This window comes from Dendropsophus ebraccatus, chromosome 1 (genome assembly GCF_027789765.1).
Source record: "Dendropsophus ebraccatus isolate aDenEbr1 chromosome 1, aDenEbr1.pat, whole genome shotgun sequence".
Taxonomy (NCBI): domain Eukaryota; kingdom Metazoa; phylum Chordata; class Amphibia; order Anura; family Hylidae; genus Dendropsophus; species Dendropsophus ebraccatus.
The window spans coordinates 102651934-102673433 of record NC_091454.1 but is presented as its reverse complement, the minus strand read 5'-3'; the positions used below and the strand labels follow the sequence as shown (position 1 = coordinate 102673433).

Here is a 21500-nt window from a genome sequence, read left to right as displayed (position 1 = left end):
GACCCATTGTCTGCTGTTATTATGCTGATGTACATATCTACAAGCAAGATTTCAAGCCTGAATACTTCATGAGAAAATAAGGTAATGTTTTATTTGAAGCTAATTATTTGAAGCTAATTGTAATGTATGATGTAACAGTACATGTACTTAATAATAATAATAATAATACATTTATTTGTATAGCGCCAACAGATTCCGCAGCGCTTTTTTTTCTATGCATACAGTACAGAGGTACATAATACGCAGTTAAATTGGAATAAATAATTACATAGTTAATAAAAATAACAAAAAATACAAAATACAGAGTATAGACGAGACCTGCTCGTTGGAGCTTACAGACTAATTTTCATAGACACCAGGCATAAGTGCTTTATTTGTCCATGGTCCAGCCATTGTACATAATTAGAATTACAGGATGAACCAGTAACATTCTTTGGTTTAAAGCTGTTACTTAATAAGGAAAAATAGTTTACATCTATCTATAGTCTTAGTTAGTTAGAAAACTATTTGAGCAGACCACCTAAATATGCTCAGAAAAATGATCTATTGTAGGGATGGACTTTTCAGAAGAAATGTATACAGAATGCAAGATAAAGGGGCTGATTTACTGATTGAGTGCCTGTTTTTCAAGATCCCTACACCTCAGGGTTTTAGTTTTTCAAACCAACAGATTTATTAATGTGTCCTATTGCCCTTAGAAACTTTGACATGTTTTTTACATGACAAAAATAAAACCCGACCATCCTGCCACACTAGAGATGGCTGATTTTTAGAATGGAAATCCCATCAAAAAATTACGGTTTAACCCCTAGACGACCCTGGACATACCCGTACATCCAGCGATCGCTAGGGGAGTTCAGAGCGGGGTCACGCTGATGTAGCCCGGGACCGCGGATATTAGCGGGCACGGTCCGATCGCCGTGCCCGCTAATTAAGTATTCAGATGTCAAAGTTGACAGCTGCCTCTGAATACTTATTGCAGCCCATTTCCTGGTGTCTAGTGGGTGGATCGGGCCCCCACCCCTGCATTCGGCACCGACTGGGGTCTGCGCTGTAATGGCGCTGATCCCAGCTCAGCAATCTATTGCTTTTGGCTGCAATGAAGTGCCTATCTCATTGGTCTGTGCAGTATAACTATACTGCATAGATCTCAATGAGAGATCAATGTGGCTATACCAGTGCTTCTCAAACTGAGGCGCCCCCTAGTTGTTGGTGAGGCCCAGCTGTGGAGCCAGTTTTCACAAAAGTAACTATGATCTGCACAGTCTTTTTGTTGTTAACAAAAATCTCCATTTTTAGCAACATTATTTATTTTGTACTTGCTTTATTAGTATATAGAGCTTGGGAGACGGGTGAAAGGTAGCACTAGCATTATTTTCAGCTTTTAAATGGAGTTTTACCACAGATGGTGAGGCCCAGGCATTGCCTTGGTCTGTTGGGTGAGGCTCCAGTAGAAAAAGTTTGAGAAGCACTGGGCTATACTAGAAGTCCCCCAGGGGGACTTCTAGTATAAATGTTAAAAAAAAACCTCCCCTAATAAAAGTGTGAATCACCCCTTTTCCCATGTTATAAATAAAAATAAATAAAAAAAACGTGTTTTGTATCGCCGCATGCTTAATCGCCCAAACTATTAATTTATTTAATTTGTGATCCTTAGCCCCATAGACTAAAGTATAAAAGCGCTATAAACCTGGGAATAGAGCGACTTTAAAGAACATATATTAGTTAAAAATGGTTTGAATTTTTTAAAAGCCATCAAATAAAATAAAAGTTATACATGTTACATAACGTTGTAATCGTAACGACTTGAGGAACATCTATAACAAGACAATTTTACCCTAGGGAGAATGGCGTAATAACAAAAAAAAAATTCAATTTCACCACACATTGAATTTTTTGTTCTGTTTTTGCAGTGTACTTTATGCGAAAATTTAGTCTGTCATTGTTACAATTAGTGGCGCAAAAAATAAGGGCTCATGTGGGTTTCTAGGTGAAAAAAATGGAACTGCTATGGCCTTTTAAGGAAAAAACGAAAACGCAAAAAATGAAATTGGCCCAATCCTCTAAGGTTTAATAAATATGTCTGTTATGGTGGATTTATTCATTTAAAAATAAATAAACAAACATAATTGGTATTGCCGCGTGCATAATCGCCTGAGATATTAAATTATCACATTCCTGATCTTGCATGGTAAATGGCTTATGCACAAAATAATTCAAAGTGCAAAATTGCACAATTTTTGGTCACATCAAATGTAATAAGTTATTAAAAAGTTGCATGGCATGTCATGACTAAGGAAAGATATTCCGTAACACGTTGCAGTTACATTACATCAATGTGTTTTTATTTTTAATGTTCTAAATAAAGCTACTAGATTTTAATTCCACTGGAGCTGGATCACATCTTCTTTTTCCATGCATATGTCCGCCAGGACTCGGCCTGGCTTTTTGATCCATGCTCCACAATGGATAGAGGTGTCTACATGAATTATTGGTGAGCTGACTGACCTTCCGTTTTCTTCTATATTACAGTCACAAAATATGCATCCTCTATAAAGTGGATCTGATGAAAACTGTATCAAGGTTACATGACAAGATAATTGTAAGTCATTTTGAGGTTTTGTAGACTGTAAAACCATATGGTTTTTACCTATATATTAGAAATTAAAATTCTAAAAATCACATTCAGTAGCAAAAACGTAGACACTATCAAAGATATCCAATATCCGCTTGGCTCTGGCCACACTTAGGTACCCCTATCAAGTGTTCCATTGGCTATTTCATATTTTAATGGTAACAACAGTCGCAATGGCAATTTTATTTCCATTTAAGATTCCCAAACCCCAGAAAACTCCATTAAAAGCAATAGGGTTCCTTTGTGCCAGTTTGGATCTATTAGAAACATGGAGGTTATGACAGTAATGGGGGCCATGACAGTGCAGAAATCAAGTGGTATGATGAAGGAGCAGCCAGCGGCAGATCCATAGTGTCCTATTTTTCCTTACAGGTATTCCTTAACCTCAGGCATGCACCTTTAGGCTTCCTTCAGACACAAACAGAGCATGATTAACTCTGGAGTTATGTAGACAGAGTAGCTCACATGTGCGCAAATTCCATTAAAGTCAATGGGACTGTTGCACAAATTGTGTAATTTATGAACATTTTTTTTAACTTCCTGATCTAGGGCTGCTACATGTAGGCCAGGGGGGGATGGGAAACTAGCTTTAACTTGCAGGTGGTACTGACCTTGCCAGACGACAGCACTTACAAGTCATTGTACATTAATTGTCATCCTTGCCACCTGTTGTTTTTAAGACGTCTAGACACCTGAACCATTTGACCCTAAATTTTGCACATAAGTACATTTGGTGACCAGGAAGGTTTTCCTTATCTTGCTGAGTGTACTTGTCATTTATTGTTTTCTGTTATCAGCTATTATAACTGGATTAGATCCAGAGATTTATACACTTTTGTTATCACTCATTATCAGAAACTCCTTGCGTACTTTAAGTTTAAAGGGCATAATTAAATTTTGCTCTATACACTAGAAGAAGTAGCTAATCCTCTCTATTGCACTATTGAATTAGTTTCACGGGAGTATAGTGTGGACTGACCTGAAATATTGTAATAATAGTGATCTGTGATGCTAATGGATCAGGTCATCAGAGTGTTCATCAGATGGATTTCTGTCCATCACATGGGCACGGAAATGGCCTGTATTATACCAGTGTAAAATGGGCCTTTGTCTGGTGCAGTCTCCATGAGAGCTGGAGTCTGGTTGCTAGAGGCAATACATTTTACACCATTTTTTTAGAAATCAACCCTTTCAAATTATTATATTTTGCAGTTCAAGGGTTCGGCCACAAGTGTCACAGTCATTATAATATTAAAAATGTAAATCATTACATTCATTTTTTTTTTAAGTTATCATGCTGTAAAACAAAGCTATACCTATCTGAAATCCAGGTCCATACTCCTGAAGGCAAACTTTTAAATACATGAAGTCTGACCTGTACAGAGAGTCACGGCTCAATGTGTATATCAATCTCATTACTGCCTTCTCTGTGAGCCGCTAATGACCTGTGAAACACAGGACTTCCTGTGTTTAGACTCTTTGAAGAAAAAAGAAAGAGTGTAAACACAGGGAGTGCCGTATTTTACATGATAAATAAAAATGTAAAGTAATCTCCAAACTTGCTTTATATCACATCCACTGTTGATTAAGATTTTAAAAGTTATAATAACAGGTGCACTTTAACCTCTTGAAGACCTTGACCAAAATGACCCAGTGGACCAGGCCAAACTAGAGATCATATATGCAAAAGAACACTGCAGAGACAGCATCACGTGTCTCGACGTCAGTGAACTAGCCAGACCTTCCTCCGGGAAGGAACAACCAAGCCAAGAAATGTCTCCAATTAAGGAAACCACCTAAGCAAAGTATCAATCCACAGACAGCTGTTTTGGGGATCATGGCACAAAAAAAATTACACCCCATACAGCCCCATAGGTGAAAAATGTAAATCGTTATAAGAGTCAGAACAGGGCCATTTTATTATTAATTGCAAAAAAAAAAAGGATTTCATAAAACAAACAAACAAACATAAGAGAATCTGTGTAAACCTGCATATGGTTGTGTTCGGACAAACCTATAGAAAAACAGTGTCATGTCGTTTTTACCGTATAGTGCATTACGTAGACACAGGAACCCCCAAAATTTACAATATTGCATACTTTTTTTTTTATTTCACCAATTTATATTTTCATAAATAATATTTTTGGTGTTCTATCATGCATGTTATGGTAGAATGAAAGAATTTAAGTGACAGTTACTCTGTAAATCTAAGGAGCTGCAATATAAATTATATTAAAATTTTTTATAAAAACATTGCCATCCCCTTTAAAAGTATTGTATTACCCCCCAAAAGATATACAAATTACCAACATACACTTATTACGGGAAATGCTTATAAAATGCCCTTTTCCCTGCACTTACTACTGCATCAAGGCTTCACTTCCTGGATAACATGGTGATGTCACGACCCGACTCCCAGAGCTGTGTGGGCTCTAGCTGCTGGAGAGGATGATGGTAGGGGGATGCTTAGTGTCCCTCCAGTGCCCTGTGTCCCTCAGTGTCCCCCTGCCACCATCCTCTCCAGCAGCCACAGCCCGCACAGCTCTGGGAGTGGGGTTGTGACATCAAACCCCCCCATTCTCCTATTCCTCCTAGAAATGTTTGAATAAATCAACAACTAGGTGTTACCAGTCTGGTGCATGCACCCACACTTCCTGACACTGTCCAATCAGTTCTGAGGGGGGGACACCTCTTTGAGAAGGGGTGGTAGCACCCAGTTACCTATTTACAATTAGTCAGGAGGAATGACACAATGAGGAATTATGACAAAATATACACAACTGTTATTTTATGTTTGTCAATGCAAATTTTTACTAACTTATTTACATATACATAGTTACATAGTCAATACAGTTGAAAAAAGACACATGTCCGTCAAGTTTAACCAAGGAGGGGATGGATACAGGGAAGGGGGAGGGGTGATAGGTTCTATACATATGCATTAAAGTTATTTTAGTCTAAGAACTTGTCTAGCCCTGTTTTGAAGCACTCAACTGTTTTTGTTGTGACCAGATCCTGTGGATCCACAGATTCACAGTTCTCATGGTGAAGAAGGCTTGTAGCCTCCGGAGAATTAACTTTTTTTTTTTCTCCAGGCGGAGGCAGTGCCCCCTTGTCCTTTGAGGGGGTTTTACCTAAAACATCTTTTCCCGATATTTCTTGTAGGGCCATTTATATATTTAAATAAATTAATCCAATCTCCCCTTAAACGTTTCTTCTCCAGACTAAACAAATGTAATTCTTTTAATCTCTCCTCGTAACTAAGATGCTCTATTCCCCTTATTAGTTTAGTTGCCCGTCTTTGTACCCTCTCCTGCTCTAGAACATCCTTTTTATGAATCGGGTTCCAAAACTGGACGGCATACTCCAGATGGGGCCGCACCAAAGCTTTATAAAGCGGTAATATTATATTCCTGTCCCGAGAGTCCATGCCTGTTTTAATGCATGACAATATCCTACTGGCCTTAGAAGCAGCTGACTGACATTGTGTACTGTTCTGTAGTCTATTATCTACAAGTACACCCAGATCCTTCTCTATCAGTGACTCTCCCAGAGTAACTCCCCCCAGGACATATGATGCATGTGGGTTATTAGTACCCAGGTGCATAACTTTACATTTATCCACATTGAACCTCATTTGCCAAGTGGACGCCCAAACACTCAGTGTGTCTAAGTCATCCTATAACATCTGCACATCCTCCATAGACTGTACTGTACTACAAAGCTTGGTGTCATCTACAAAGATAGAAACATTGCTGTTAATTCCATTCTCAATATCATTAATAAACAAGTTAAAAAGAAGGGGGCCCAGTACTGACTCTTGGGGTACACCACTTATTACCGGGGACCATTCGGAGTAGGAATCATTGACCACCACTCTCTGGGTACGATTATTAAGCCAGTTTTCAATCCAGTTACACATTAAACTTTCCAAACCGATAGACTTTAACTTCCCATCAGACGCCCATGAGGAACTGTGTCAAACGCTTTTGCAAAATCCAGGTACACTATATCCACAGGCACCCCCCTATCCAGGCTTCTACTCACCTCTTCATAGAAACATATTAGGTTGGTTTGACAGCTTCTATCCTTAGTAAAACCATGCTGGTTATCACTTATAATACTATTACCGACTACATATTCCTGGATGTAGTCCCTTATAAGCCCCTCAAATAGTGTCCCAACAATGGACGTTAAGCTTACGGGTCTATAGTTACCTGGGGAAGTTCAAGAGCCCTTTTTGAAGAATAGCACTACATTTGCCTTACGCCAGTCCCTCAGCACAATACCAGTAAGCAAAGAATTACTTAATATTTCATACAAGGGTAGAGAAATTACAGAGCTGAGTTCCCTAAGAACTCTGGGGTGCAATCCATCAGGCACTGGAGCTTTGGTTACATTAAGTTAATTTAATTTTTCATGGACCATATCTATAGTAAACCAGTTCAGTACATTACATGTGTTAGCAGCACTGGCCCCACCCACCTCAGCACTGGCCCCGCCCACCGCAGCTCCATCCTTTTCTTTTGTATATACAGAACTGAAGAAGCCATTAAGTAACTCAGCTTTCTCCTGATCCCCAGTTATTAACTCCCTGTCACCATTATTTAGGGCTCCTAAATGCTCTGACCTTGGTTTTTTTGCATTAATATATTTGAAGAATTTTTGGGGGTTTCTTTTGCTATCTATAGCTACCTGCCTTTCATTGTGAATTTTTGCTGCTTTTATTACATTTTTACAGGCTTTGTTAACTTCTTTGTAATGTTTAAAGGCTACAGCTGACCCCTCTGATTTGTATTTTTTTGAATGCCCCTTTTTTCTCATTTATAGCCCTTCTAACCTTGGTTGTAAGCCATGTGGGATTTGATTTTAACCATTTATATTTGTTACCTATAGGAATATATTTGGCAGTACAGTTATTTAATGTGAATTTGAAGATTTCCCATTTATTAGCTGCATCAGTATGTGACAGCAGACGCTCCCAGTCTATGCCCTGAAGTTCAGCCCTTAACCCAGGAAAATTGACCCTTTTAAAATTAAACTTTTTTGCCCTCCCAACATGTTTTTCTTTTCTACACTTTAAGCTAAAAGTCACTATATTGTGGTCACTATTACCCAGGTGTTCATGGACAGTGACATCCCCAACCAGCTCAGCGTTGTTAGAAATCACCAGATCCAACAAGGCATCACTTCTAGTTGGCTCCTCCACAAACTGGCCCAGAAAATTATCCTGCAGGAGGTTAAGAAATTCCCTCCCCTTTGTGGTTTTAGCTAAACCATGACCCCAATCTATATCTGGGTAATTCTTTAGAATTGTGTACCTTATAGGTTGTGACCTTAAACCACAATCATCAACAATTGTAAAATTCAATATAAACCCTAAGTTGTTCAATTACAGTGCTGCGAGCATTCAAACACTTTTCACGCTCCCGGCATGATATTTATACATCATGCTGTGAAGGGAAAGACTCTATAACTAGTGATGATCAAACAGTAAAATGTTCGAGTTCGGTTCCAGGTTTCATTCTGACTCGAATCCCCTTAAAGTCAATGGGAGATGTTCTGGTTAATTTTTATACCTATAAAGGCGAGGAGAAGCTGGAATTACAATCCAGAAGATGAAACTGGATACATGGAACAACTTAGTGAATAAATTTTGGCTCTAAAAATGACAGAAAAAAAATTACGAGGGTAAAAATACTTAATTCCTTTCAATGGATAACTGAGGTAGCAGTGTTGAGATAGTAAGGTAGTGACGTAGCAGTGATGAGGCGGCAGTGACGTAGTAGACTTGAGGTAGTAAGATAGTGATGTAGCACAGTTGAGGCGGCAGTGACCTAGCAGAGTCGCAGATGTAGTGACAGCAGAGTTGAGGCAGGAGGTCGGGGGTTATTCAGTGGAGTGCTGCGGGGCTATGGGTGAGCTTTGGGGGGCCACTGGAGGGGGGCATGTGTAGCAATCAAAGGAGCGGATGACCTCGGGTGGGAAGCTGCTGTCAGACAGTGCCATAGAGTCAGGGCCGGCATCAGCACCTGGCTTACTCGGGCAAGTGTTAGGGCCCACAGTGCCTCAAGGGCCCCCACCACGGCATGCAGGGCCACTGGACACCCATGAAGTGTTGCCGTAGCCTCCCTTTCCCTCCCAGTTTCCAGTTTTGTACCGGCAAATTAATGCCCTGGGGATATGTCCTGGTAAGCCCCATCCCCATCCTGACAAGCCCTGCCTTCCAGCTCAGACCGCAGGTATAAGATTAGCCTGAGGAGGAGAGAGAGGCTGTACAGCAGGAAGGACTAACTATATCACTACCAGTTGTAGGTCACTCAGCTTTCCCAGTATCTTGTATAGTAGTCAGTATAATGGAGGTCACCCAGCTTCTCAGCATCTTGTATAATGGAGGTCACCCAGCTTGCCCAGCATTTTGTATAGTAGTCAGTATAATGGAGGTCACCCAGCTTTCCCAGCATCTTGTATGGTAGTCAGTATAATGGAGGTCACCCACATTTCCCAGCATGTCGTATAATAGTCAGTATAATGGAGGTCACTTAGATTACCCAGCATATAGTATAGCAGTCAGTATAATGGAGGTCACCCAGCTTTACTACCATCTTGTATAGTAGTCAGTATAATTGCGGTCACCCAGCTTTCCAAGCATCTTTTATAGTAGTTAGTATAATTGGGTCACCCAGCTTTCCTAGCATCTTGTATAGTAGTCAATATAATGGAGGTCACTCAGCCTTGATATTGTAAAGATGAAAAGCTATGGGTGGGCTATTTATTAATGCAAAAAAATGATATACCCCTGTGAAAATTACACTTTATGCCATTGAGAAAGATTTAGCAAAAGAGAGAACTCTATTTCCTGGATATATATCTGTATGACAATAACACATGGTATACAAATATATATGTATATAGGCACTTGAAAATGGCAGGCATACCGCCGAAATGTCGTGTCTTGCTGTGTTATGTAATTCACTTTCTTTGAATAAATTTGGAGTTTTTCACCTGATCAAAGTGCCGTGGATTATTGTGCATATCTACATTGAAGGTTTGTGGTCTGGACTACACACACACACACACAGTGGTACCTTGGTTTAAGAGTACCCCATTTTGGACATTATAGTTCAAACATTTTATTGAGTTTCACATAATATAGCATTGGTACAGAAGAAAAGTATCAGTAGGAGTATAAATTCACGAATATACATAACTAATAAAACAAGGCAGACAACAATAACTAAATCTTACTCCACTTATACATAGAATGTAGATAGTAGATATATATTGCCATTTATCACAAGAATATAGTGTACAAATACAAAGCAAAGCTTACAAGAATGGATGTAGGGTGCCGGCAGCCGACATCTTATAGTACCAGGTGGTTGAGGTAAAGTGAGACATGATAGGACGTCTTTCTGCCTGCGAGAAGCCATGAATAAGGAATAGTTTCCATTTCCTAAAGAAGGAAGCTGTAAAAGCCTCCTTATCGCGTACAGTGTCCAGCATCTCCCAGTGCAAGGTTTCCTTTAGAATAGAGGTCAATTCCGAAATAGTCGGTAGGCTAGGCTGTAGCCAATGGTTTAATAAACATTGAAGGGCTAGTAATAGGGTGAGATGTACCGCGGGGGGGATAGGATGGTGCGACATGGGATCAGCCACAGGTCCAGTGTCACCATGGAATATATAAGTTATGGGATCTAAAGGAACTGTAATCGACCACACGTCATGTATAAAGGAGTTTACTAGGAGCCAATAGGATTGTACTGAGTTACAAAGCCATAAACAATGGAAGAGGTCCGCCCGCGGCTCATCACATTTAGGACATTTTTTGAGATAATGTTCCAGAGAGTAGGTAAAGGAACGGTCAAAGGCGTATATCGCTTTATGGAGGATTCGGAAATGAAGTTCCCTTAGCTTTACACTGGGAGTTGCTGTACGGACTGAATGAATCCCTTTAAGCAGTTTATTTTCTAAATTTTCTGAGGCCAGGACAGACGACCATTTCTTCAGAAAAGGAGGAGAACACTTATTAATGGAAACCGAGCAGAGGAGATGGTAGAGTTGTGATAGGGGTAAGGGTGCAGGTAGGGAAATACTAAGGCTATGGAATTGTCCAGGTTTTTCGGCGGATGCAATAGAGGAAACGCGATTCAGAATGAATTTTCGTATTCGGGTATAATTTCTAAGTTGGTCTGAGGGCAGGTCGTACTTTACCTGGGTCTCAGGCCAAGACAGAAATGTTCCGTTTTCTAGGTCTAATAAATGGCCGAGATGGTGGATCTGTTTATGTTTCCATATGGAGAAGTCAGAGGTGATGGATCCTTGTGGAAAAGAAGGGGAAGACCACAAAGGGAAGAACTTAGATAAGCGGAAAGGCAGATTGTATAATTTACATATATATTTCCAGGATGCTATAGTGTCTCGGAGGAGGATGTTTTGTTTCAGGAGAGGAGGTAGCTCAGAGATTGTAGAATGTAAGAGAGCAGGTAGGGACCAGGGACGGACCAGGGAGGATTCTAAGGTGTAGTTACAGAAATAGGAGGTTTGATGGAGCCAGTCTCTGATATGTCTGCACATGGCAGCTAGGTTATACAGACGTATATTAGGTAATTGGGCGCCACCCTTGATTGATGACATACATAAGGTATCAAAGGCTATACGGGGCCTCTTAGATCTCCAGATGAAGTTAGTTTTGGACATTATACTTCTTAGGGAATTCATCAAGAGGTGTATTTAGATCCCACAGACATTTGAGGAAAGTTTTTGACATTGTGCAGCAAAAATGAAATTTTTTTCAAATATAATTTACATTTAGCACCCTTAAGGCAGGAGCGCCATTTGTAGTCCAGATTTTGCTTCACTGCTGGTCTAATGTGCATCAGATTGTGCGACTGCATTTTTTTCCCCTGGCATAAACTGTATGATATAGATGACATGTTATCTTAATTCTGCAGGTTAGTATAATTATAGCAATTCCAAATTTATATAGTGTTTTTTATGTTTTACTACCTTTTCACAATAAAAACTATTAAAAAAGCTGTTGTGTTGCCATATTCTGATGGCCTTAACTTTTTTAATCCATGGCTGATGGAGTCCTGTTATGGCTAACTGTTTTGCAAGACAAGTTGTAATTTTAACTGGTACCATTCATGTGGTACATGCGACATTTCAATAATATTTTATTTATTTTATTTTTTTTAGATAAGGTGACCAAAACCAGCAATTCTGGCATAGTCTATTAGGGATTGCTTTTTAATGGCATTTATGGTATAAGTTGTTACAAACACGGCAAATTCTTTTTTTTTTTTTTTTTGGGGGGGGGGGGGCTCAAAGGCTTCCATAGGTGGCACGTTGATTATCTGGTAACCCTCAGGACCCCTCAATGGCATTGCATGGTCATTGATGGCGTATATTTTAAAATACAATATGCAGTATTTTCCTGCGTATAAGACTACTTTTTAACCCAGGAAAATCTTTTGCTTCATTAAGTTATATATTTCAGTTGCTACACACTAATATAGATTTATATTCAGTATTTTCATAAATCAGTAATTAACATTGTTATTAGATTATTCCAATATTACAATATATTTTTGTTAAGACAAATGTATTTTCAGAATTCAGTCTAGCTGAGCCAAATAGAACTTTGAAAAGTAAATCCATAATGGGCACTGGAGCTTCTAAAACCCATTCAGCAAACAAGGAAAATGCAGGAGATAATGAGGAAAGAGCAACTGTGATTCAGAATGGTTCAGCATCCACTCTGCCTGATAATACATCCATTAGACAGAAAATGGCACAGTCAAACCCAGAGGATGAAGAAATAGCAGATGACATTGAGCAGATGGTGCAAATTACCCACAGACATCAAGGGAATGAAAAGGTATGTTTTTGTCTTTTAGACTTTTATTATAATTACTAAAAAGAAAGGAGGGGGCAGGAGCATAAAAAAGTTATGAAAATATATGGGTGCATGCCTTACCAGACTTGAAGGAAATGTATCATCAAAAACAGATCTATTGTTTAAATTAAGTTCTTATATTAAATATATTTAAGATTTTTTTTTTAATAATCCTATAATTTTGTATGTTGGCCTCTAGGCTTAAAACTTAAGCCCCTATTACACTGGGCAACATAAAAGAGCAAACAAGCGCTGTCAGCACTCATTCGCTCCTCGTTCCCCCTCTCGCTGCCACTGTGTGTAATAGCGCTTAAGTGAAGGGGGGGCCACAGGGAGCTGTGGGGGGGCTGCCCGGGTGATCGCTAGATCATTCGGGCAGCCCATTGAGGATAGTGGCGGTCTACTGCCGACGCTCCTATTCCACGTAACGACAGCAGCAAATCACTGCTATCATAGTCATTTGTCTTTCAACATGTTGAAAGACAAACAACAGCAACAATCAGCCCACATCGTTCATGATGGCTGATCGTTGCCTTCCATTACATGGGGCGACTATTGGCCGAATGTGGCCGATAATCGTTCTGTGTAATAGGGCCTTAAGCTGAGACTTCCTGTTCTATCCCATTCAAAGAATATGGTCTGCAGATGTTAAATGTATCTATGTCCATAAGGCTTGCCATAAGCATGTCGCTTAATACTGTTAAAAACAGTAATGGCATCCGCTATAATAATGTACAAAATTAAAATAATACAAGAAATATAAAAAAAAGTTTTGTATTTTTTAAATATCTGGCTCTATACATGAAAAACAAGGGCCCTATTAAATGGAGCAATAATCTGCCGAATCAGGTCAATGGTGAACTTTACACATACCTGTCCACGCTCCCCAGTGTTGTTCTCGCTACTGCCCGCTTGCCACCGCAGCTGTTGAAGCTTCTACACTGGTCTTTAAAGTGGCAGGCCGCTCAGCCAATCGCTGCCCACAGCGCTGCCCCATCTAGGCCGGTGATTGGCTGAGTGGCCTGTCACTTCAGAGACCGGCTCTGTAGTTCCAGTATTGGCTGCTGGGAGTGGGCACAAGCGAGAACAACACTGGGGCTATATACAGCACGATTATCAAGCCATGTAATAGGCTCGATAATTTACATTAGTGATCGGGCTGTGAAATACATGTGATACATTCCCTTTAAGCCTGCAGTCTGTTAGAGTGCAAAGAAAACAAAGCACTTGTACACTCACCGGCCACTTTATTAGGTACACCATGCTAGTAACGGGTTGGACCCCCTTTTGCCTTCAGAACTGCCTCAATTCTTCGTGGCAAAGATACAACAAGGTGCTGGAAGCATTCCTCAGAGATTTTGGTCCATATTTACATGATGGCATTACACAGTTGCCGCAGATTTGTCGGCTGCACATCCATGATGCGAATCTCCCGTTCCACCACATCCCAAAGATGCTCTATTGAATTCAGATCTGGTGACTGTGGAGGCCATTTGAGTACAGTGAACTCATTGTCATGGTCAAGCAGAAATCAAGACTCATCAGACCAGGCAACGTTTTTCCAATCTTCTACTGTCCAATTTCGATGAGCTTGTGCAAATTGTAGCCTCAGTTTCCTGTTCTTAGCTGAAAGGAGTGGCACCCGGTGTGGTCTTCTGCTGCTGTAGCCCATCTGCCTCAAAGTTGGACGTACTGTGCGTTCAGAGATGCTCTTCTGCCTACCTTGGTTGTAACGGTTGGCTATTTGAGTCACTGTTGCCTTTCTATCAGCTCGAACCAGTCTGCCCATTCTCCTCTGACCTCTGGCATCAACAAGGCATTTCCGCCCACAGAACTGCCGCTCACTGGATGTTTTTTCTTTTTAGGACCATTCTCTGTAAACCCTAGAGATGGTTGTGTGTGAAAATCCCAGTAGATCAGCAGTTTCTGAAATACTCAGACCAGCCCTTCTGGCACCAACAACCATGCCACATTCAAAGGCACTCAAATCACCTTTCTTCCCCATACTGATGCTCGGTTTGAACTGCAGGAGATTGTCTTGACCATGTCTACATGCCTAAATGCACTGAGTTGCCGCCATGTGATTGACTGATTAGAAATTAAGTGGTAACGTGCAGTTGGACAGGTGTACCTAATAAAGTGGCCGGTGAGTTTAATGCACTACTGCTTGGGACAGCCTCATAAAGCTGAAACACTGCACAGTGTAAAAAGGGGACATGGAGTACTGTCTGAAAACAACTTTTTTTCTTTATATTATATTTTGTTATTATTTCAGCATATTAATGTGGCTTATATCAGTGTCCAGTCCTCTTTTCACAAAGCTGTGAAATATACAGGCAGTATTATGAAAATGTGTTCATGACTATTGTAAAATATAATCCATATAGCTATAATATTCTAGGTTCTTTTAAGGAGTAAGTGTAATTTACATTATACCTGTGAATGGTTCTAAAAATATCCGTCTCCTGGCACAGACAAATCTCCAGACTGGGAGCCAGATTACTCTGGAAACAGAAGATGTCTCTGTGACGTTTGAAAGCTTCCAGCACCAGAGTGGAGCTCTCTATACATGTTTTACTCAGAATGGCATCAGAATGTATTTTGATGATGAAAAGGTGAGCATGAAGAGCTATACATTTACAATTTTGGAGAATTCTCCCAGTTATATTCTCTTATAATGTTTAATATTTTATTTTTTATAGGGAATTGTTCCTTTCCCACCAGAACTTTACAGCCAAGGAAGGTTCCTAGATACTCATGATGAGGTATTCTTTTTATTTTGCTACATTTACATACTATTAATGCTAACTGTGCTATGTTTCTATGGATCCACAGCAAAATGGTGCAGTTTTCAATTGTGTTAACCCCCTTCCCTTGGGTGTAAACATAATGTCAAAAGTCATGCCAGGGAGAACAGAGCTGAGCATTGTAGTTAACTCAGATCCCAGTCATTCAACCCCCATTTGCCACAGTATTGGAGCTAACTCAGATCCCAGTCATTCAATTTGTCGCAGTCAGTAGCAACTAATTCATCAAGGTCACCACCCCCCACACTAAGTTGGCAGCTGTGATGGGGCCTAGTGAATGTGCATAGGCCCCTCAGTTGCTGTAACAGTGTAATACACTGCAAAACAAAAAGCTGTATGTACCCCAAAACAGGACCAATAAAAAGCTGAAGCCCACTGTGTCTGAGGAAGCACGTGCGAAACAGCTATCACGCTGCTTTCAGGTGTTTGGCGTCCTTGCGGACTGCATCCACTATACATGCACTATGAACCTTTGAAGATGTTTATCACTGAATATACAATTCATAAACGATTTCAGCCACTCCAATTACACACCATGTTGTAAGCTCCAGGGTAGTTATGGTCAGTATGGCAAAGGCAGTCTTACAAGACACTGCTGACCCCACCCACTGACCCTGCCTACTTGCCACGGACGGCCCTAAATGGCCCGGACAACCACGGAATCGGTCTCTACACTGAATAGGTGCAACACACAAAGCACGGACAAACAAACAAAACACAATAAGAGGTGTCAGACAAACCAGGTCAGCAACAGTCAGGCGGTGAAGTACAAAAACAGCAAACAGGAGAATAGTCGAGGTCAGATGCAGAAGGTCCAGAATACAGAGATCAGAGTAACTAAACAGGGAGCTGAGCAGGCGAGTGAACTCTAATAGTCAGCAGGGAAGAAACTTGCCACCCCCCCCCCCCGTGCCGCACCGCAAACCCACCCCCGCACCGCAACCAAACCCCCCCCCCCCCCAGTCCGCACCCCACGGGAACTTACCACAGCGCATGGCAACACTCCAGCTCCCTGGTGACCAGAGCTGCGTAGCGCGTAGCCAACCAGGGACAAGGCTGCCAGGTGACTTCTGACAGGGAACCCGGCGGTACGTGGGGATGTCGGGAAGCGAGGGCGGCAAGATGTGTGGTGGGGCTGCAACTGCTGCTGTCATTTTAGCTAAGTTAAAATTAACTATAATGACAGCGGTGAAGATCTTGCCGCCCCCTGCAAGGCCGCAGAATCTGCCGCCTGAGGCGGAATACTTATTTAGTGGTTTAGTAGTAAAACAACAAAAACATACCACATAGTAAACTCAAATGTCATAATGGCATGTTAAAAGTTTCTGATCAATTGGGGTGTGGGAACCAAAACTTCCACCAATCGCTAGGACAGGCGGAGAGAAGCAATCAGTTGAGCTCTTCTCTCCCTGTCCCTCTCCTTGCTGCTTTAGACAGGTTCTATAGACAATCTCTAGAATCTATCTCCTACAGGAAGTGAAGCGCTTAGCTGAGTGTTTCTCCTTGCTCATTCTAGCAGTCGTTGGGGGTTTCAGCACAATTGATCAAAACTTTTGACGTCTCTATGACATATCAAAAAAAAAAAATTTAAGTTATGGTAACACTACTTTCCCATTTTAATGCATCTCCTTTTCTGAACTGGATGTTACTGTCTACTGAATTGAAGTGCTCAAAGACTTGCACATCAAAAAACGTGGCAAAAATAAACATGATTCCAAAAAACTATCTTACAGTAACTGCAGAAAAAACTTGACAGAATCCTACTTTATACTATATTATCAATGTAATCTAACAAGGTCGGCTTGATTTCAATAAAAACAACAGCCATTCTTGTCATAGAGAAATATGTTGCATTGAAGTCAATGCAAACATCAGCCGTTGAACAACGGCCATTGTTTGCTGCAGCTGTGGAAATTATGGACTTGTCAATTACTTCCGGACATTCTGCATTGATTTCAATGTGATTTTTATTTCAACAACGGCCATTGTCCGTACCGTGTGTGAAAATAGCCTAATAATGAGACCTACACTGTCAAGCTTGGTGCGGGATATTGGTTTTTTTCTGCTTCTGGCAAATTTGCATTGATAACCTACCTTCCTTCACATGCACCACTTAGAGCACTTCTCTGATGCAAGAGATGTTATTTATCCCTTCTATATATTTTTATCTATGTATTATCCATAAATATGAACTACTATCTCAGAGCAATTCTACTGCAGGTAATCACCATTTCTAGTTTCCACTGCCCTTTGGCCATTGTAATGCCCTCTGGATGATAAAGTACAGGATAGGGAATTAAGTCAGGTATGCTAAATGTGCTAATAGATCACTGAGTAGGACCACCCACTGGACTACTGAGCCCAGAATAAGCTAAGATTTACATAAATAAATCATAAGTATATGAGCATTTTTCCCCACACTATATACCAATCTGCTCAGCTCCTCCAGCTCTATAACTTGCTGCCTTCAGATTGGACTGTGCTTTTATGTCACCTTTAAAGCATGTTATGTAACATGACAATAGTTCATTACAAGAAGCCATAAAAAAAGGTTTACAGATATATTATGCTTCCCATGTTGAGTAAACCAGATGATAAACTTCTATGCCTGACCTGCTTTTTCTAGTCGAGCAGTGTACCGGATGACATCAGACAGGAGCAGGATGGCAATCCAAGCTATTTGGAAAACGATCGCACAAATTCTGTCTACATACCTGGGAAAGGAACAGTCATGACATACATATTTGAGGTATTTCCTTGTGATTGGCTGTCATCAAGAGCCAAAAAGGTGTGGCCTTTTTGTGTAATAGGGTATCTGTTATAACTATATTTACATTATTATGATGATAACATGAAATTTCACAATACATGGTAAATATAAGCAGCTACATAATGGCATGGCTAAAGGAAAACAACAACTAAGGGAATTTACTAAGGCTGTACACCAGTTTTCTGGCACACAAAAGTTGAACATTTTTATGCAAGCCTTGTTTTGAGCAAAATTTGAGCCCCCCCCCCCTATCCTTTTTTGCATTCAAATTTGGCACCTTTATAATGTTACTTAAGCCAGCCCCCTGATGACGTTTCCTACATCCCCTCCTCACTCATTCTGCTCTCAACCAGGCTCTAGAGCTGTCCCTTCTGTGCAAATGCTGTTTCTAAGCAGAGAGGTCGGCTATACAGCGTGACTGACAGCTATCCCGGGCTCCTGAATGGTCACCCAGCTTTCCTGGGCTCCTTAATGATCACTCATCTTTCTTGGGCTCCTGAACGGTCACTCAGCTTTCCCGGGCTCCTGAATGGTCACATAGGTTTCCCAAACTGCTGAATGGTCACTAAGCCTTACCGAGCTGCTGAACGGTTACCCAGCTTTCCCAGGCTTCTGAATGGGGTGGAGTGGCCATTCAAAAGCTTGAGAAAGCTAGGTGACCCCACAGACAGTTAAAAAAAAGCCCTATAAAAAAATACTTTACATTCACAGACACAGGTCCCAGGCAAGTCATGCGGGGCTAGCTCCAAATCCCATGCGGCTGTCAGGCAAAGGCTAGTCAAAACTGGTCCTTTGCTTACAGTTTGTGAACGTGCAGGCCTGCACAGTTCACCGACTTGTAGATGAAAGCAAGCTGGTGTAGGCTATCAGTAAAATGACAGCCTTACACAAGAACGTGCAGGATGGAGAGAGTAAAGAAATCTCAACTATTTTTTTTTTTTCATTTTAAATCAGTCGAGATTTTCACATTTGGAATAGTGGAGGCGAAAACTAAAAATTGCGCCCCCTGTTGGCAAGCTGTATAAAGAGGATTTTCAGGTTGAAACAATGGTAATAAATAAATAAAATATATGGGAAAAAGGTTTAGAATCAATTGATCTAATATTTTAAAATTTAGAAAATGTAAACGACAGTGACACTTTAAAGCGACTCTGTAACCACAATCTGACCCCCCCAAACCACTTGTACCTTCAGATAGCTGCTTTTAATCCAAGATCTGTCCTGGGGTCCGTTCGGCAGGGGATGCAGTTATTGTCATAAAAACAACTTTTAATCCGGCATCGCTGTGTCTAACGGCCGGGGCTTACATTAGTATATGCATTAGGCTGGCACACCCTCTCTGTCCTCCCCATCCTCCTCATCATTAGGAATGCTCTAGGCAGATTGCTTCCTATTTCCCACCTGTGTGCATAATGAACATGGGCTGGATTGTTAAGAAACCTGTGCAAAGCTCAAACAGCAGTAAATGTGCCAGCCTAATGCATATACATATGTAAGCCCCGGCCGTTAGACACATCGCTGCCGGATTAAAAGTTGTTTTTAGGACAATAACTGCATCCCCTGCCGAACGGACCCCAGGACAGATCTTGGATTAAAAGCAGCTATCCGAAGGTTACAAGTGGTTTGGGGGGGGACAGATTGTGGGTACAGAGTTGCTTTAAGGAATATAGATAACATGTCAGTTTTACCACATGGCAAACGGTGTAAAAACTATACCATCCCAAGATTTGAAAAATAGCACATTAGAGCACATTAAAAATAAATAATATTTGTGAACTGTTTTCTTCCAAGGAAAGAATAAATGTCTGCAAATACTATGACAATGACTCTGATGCATGGCTTATTTTACCACTGCTTTGGGAAATGAATCTGGACTTTATTCTTCACCGTGTGCAGCAAGTAAAGGTAAATCACAATTACATTATGGAAATTACCTATTGCAACACAATTCATACTTTTCTTGTACTATTATTTCAGGAAGCCCTACCTGCCATCACAGACTATAAGGAAATCCTGGCTGCTCTTCGGCTATGTAATTATGATCCGGATGAAGTGATTTCAATGTTCTTTGCTATGTTTGGGGACAGTCTTCAAAGTAATATAAATGGACAGCAAAATTTTGAACCAATAGCTCTTCAACGGTAGGTGCGATTTTAGACCCAGAGCTGAAAATTCTGCATGTGCCCTGTACAGCTAGATGTTAAAAGCCAACATACTGTGGTTATGCATGCTCTTGTAGGTAGAATGTCCTGGCATACTGGTTTATCAGTAGTGCTGTAGGATTTAGGAGTTTTGAAATTGGCATGAAATATACAAAATGTATCAAAATCACAGACACTATCATATAATGATGTTCCATGTTCATAAGACATGTTGCCTTAAATGATAATTTCTGTGACATCTTTTTGTGAAATGTATTGTCCTGCAATGTTATTTACAAATATAGAAGACTTTCTGCAGCATACATAACCCATTATTCTGTATGCCACCTAGTCTGCTCTTTTAGTATTTCTTTTCTTTCTGTCATTTCATTTTGTCTTCTAGTATTTCTTTTCTTTTTGTCATTTTAAATCAGTATAGGCGAACCATTGTTCTTTATTAGAGATGAGCGAACCTCGAGCATGCCCGAGTCCATCCGAACCCGAGCATTCGGCATAGCAGGGGCTGCTGAACTTGGATAAAGCCCTTAGGCTATGTGGAAAACATATCCATGTATTAATGTTTTCCAGACAGCTTAAGAGCTTTATCCAACTTCAGCAGCCCCCGCTATGCCGAATGCTCGGGTTCAAATAGACTCGAGCATGCTCGAGGTTTGCTCATCTCTATTCTTTATGCCATGTAGACCAGCAGCCATCGCTTCATACAGTGGGAGTCTGAATACAGAGGACACTGCTGTGTCAGACTATTTTAGCAGATTATCGCTGTCATAGCAGATAATGTGCAATAGAAATGCACGACCGACGGCTGATGAATGTGTAAAGGAAAGAATAAAGTTTATATATACCTGTCCATGTTTTCTATGCTTCTGCCGCCACTGGAACTTTAGAGCCAGTCTCTGAAGTGACAGGCTGTATAGCCAATCGCTGGCCAAGATGGGCTGTGATTGGCTGAGTGGCCTGTCACTTCAGAGACTGGCCCTGCAGTTCTTGCGGCAGCTGCGGGCAGAAGCCAGGAAGACACCGGGGAGCAGCCAGAAGCACCTGGGACCTTGGACAGGTATGTATAAACTTTATTATTTTACACTAAAAGACAAGGGCTGCACAGACATCACTAACAATGTCTGCATGATAGTCAAGCCGTGTATTATGTTTAATATGCAGCAGTAGTTTATACTGGTGATCTGACAATGTAATACGACCCTAACTGTAGCAAGAGTCACCACTTCTC

General features: G+C 40.8%; 1 protein-coding gene across 3 annotated transcripts in view; it reads left to right on the top strand.

Annotated features, from left to right (window-relative positions):
- The window catches only part of LOC138796557 (kinesin-like protein klp-3), a 56606-nt gene continuing 35106 nt past the window's right edge, over nt 1-21500 (top strand). For 2 of the 3 annotated variants that reach the window (XM_069976165.1, XM_069976172.1), the window contains exons 1-8: nt 1-81; nt 2533-2602; nt 12253-12518; nt 15011-15151; nt 15239-15301; nt 17970-18092; nt 19905-20018; nt 20091-20254. In XM_069976165.1, coding sequence (XP_069832266.1) covers nt 12300-12518; nt 15011-15151; nt 15239-15301; nt 17970-18092; nt 19905-20018; nt 20091-20254 — 824 coding nt within the window. In that variant the 5' untranslated portion in view covers nt 1-81; nt 2533-2602; nt 12253-12299. Of the gene's footprint in view, nt 82-2532; nt 2603-12244; nt 12519-15010; nt 15152-15238; nt 15302-17969; nt 18093-19904; nt 20019-20090; nt 20255-21500 lie in introns of those variants that run through there. The other variant, XM_069976167.1, reaches the window with a different exon arrangement.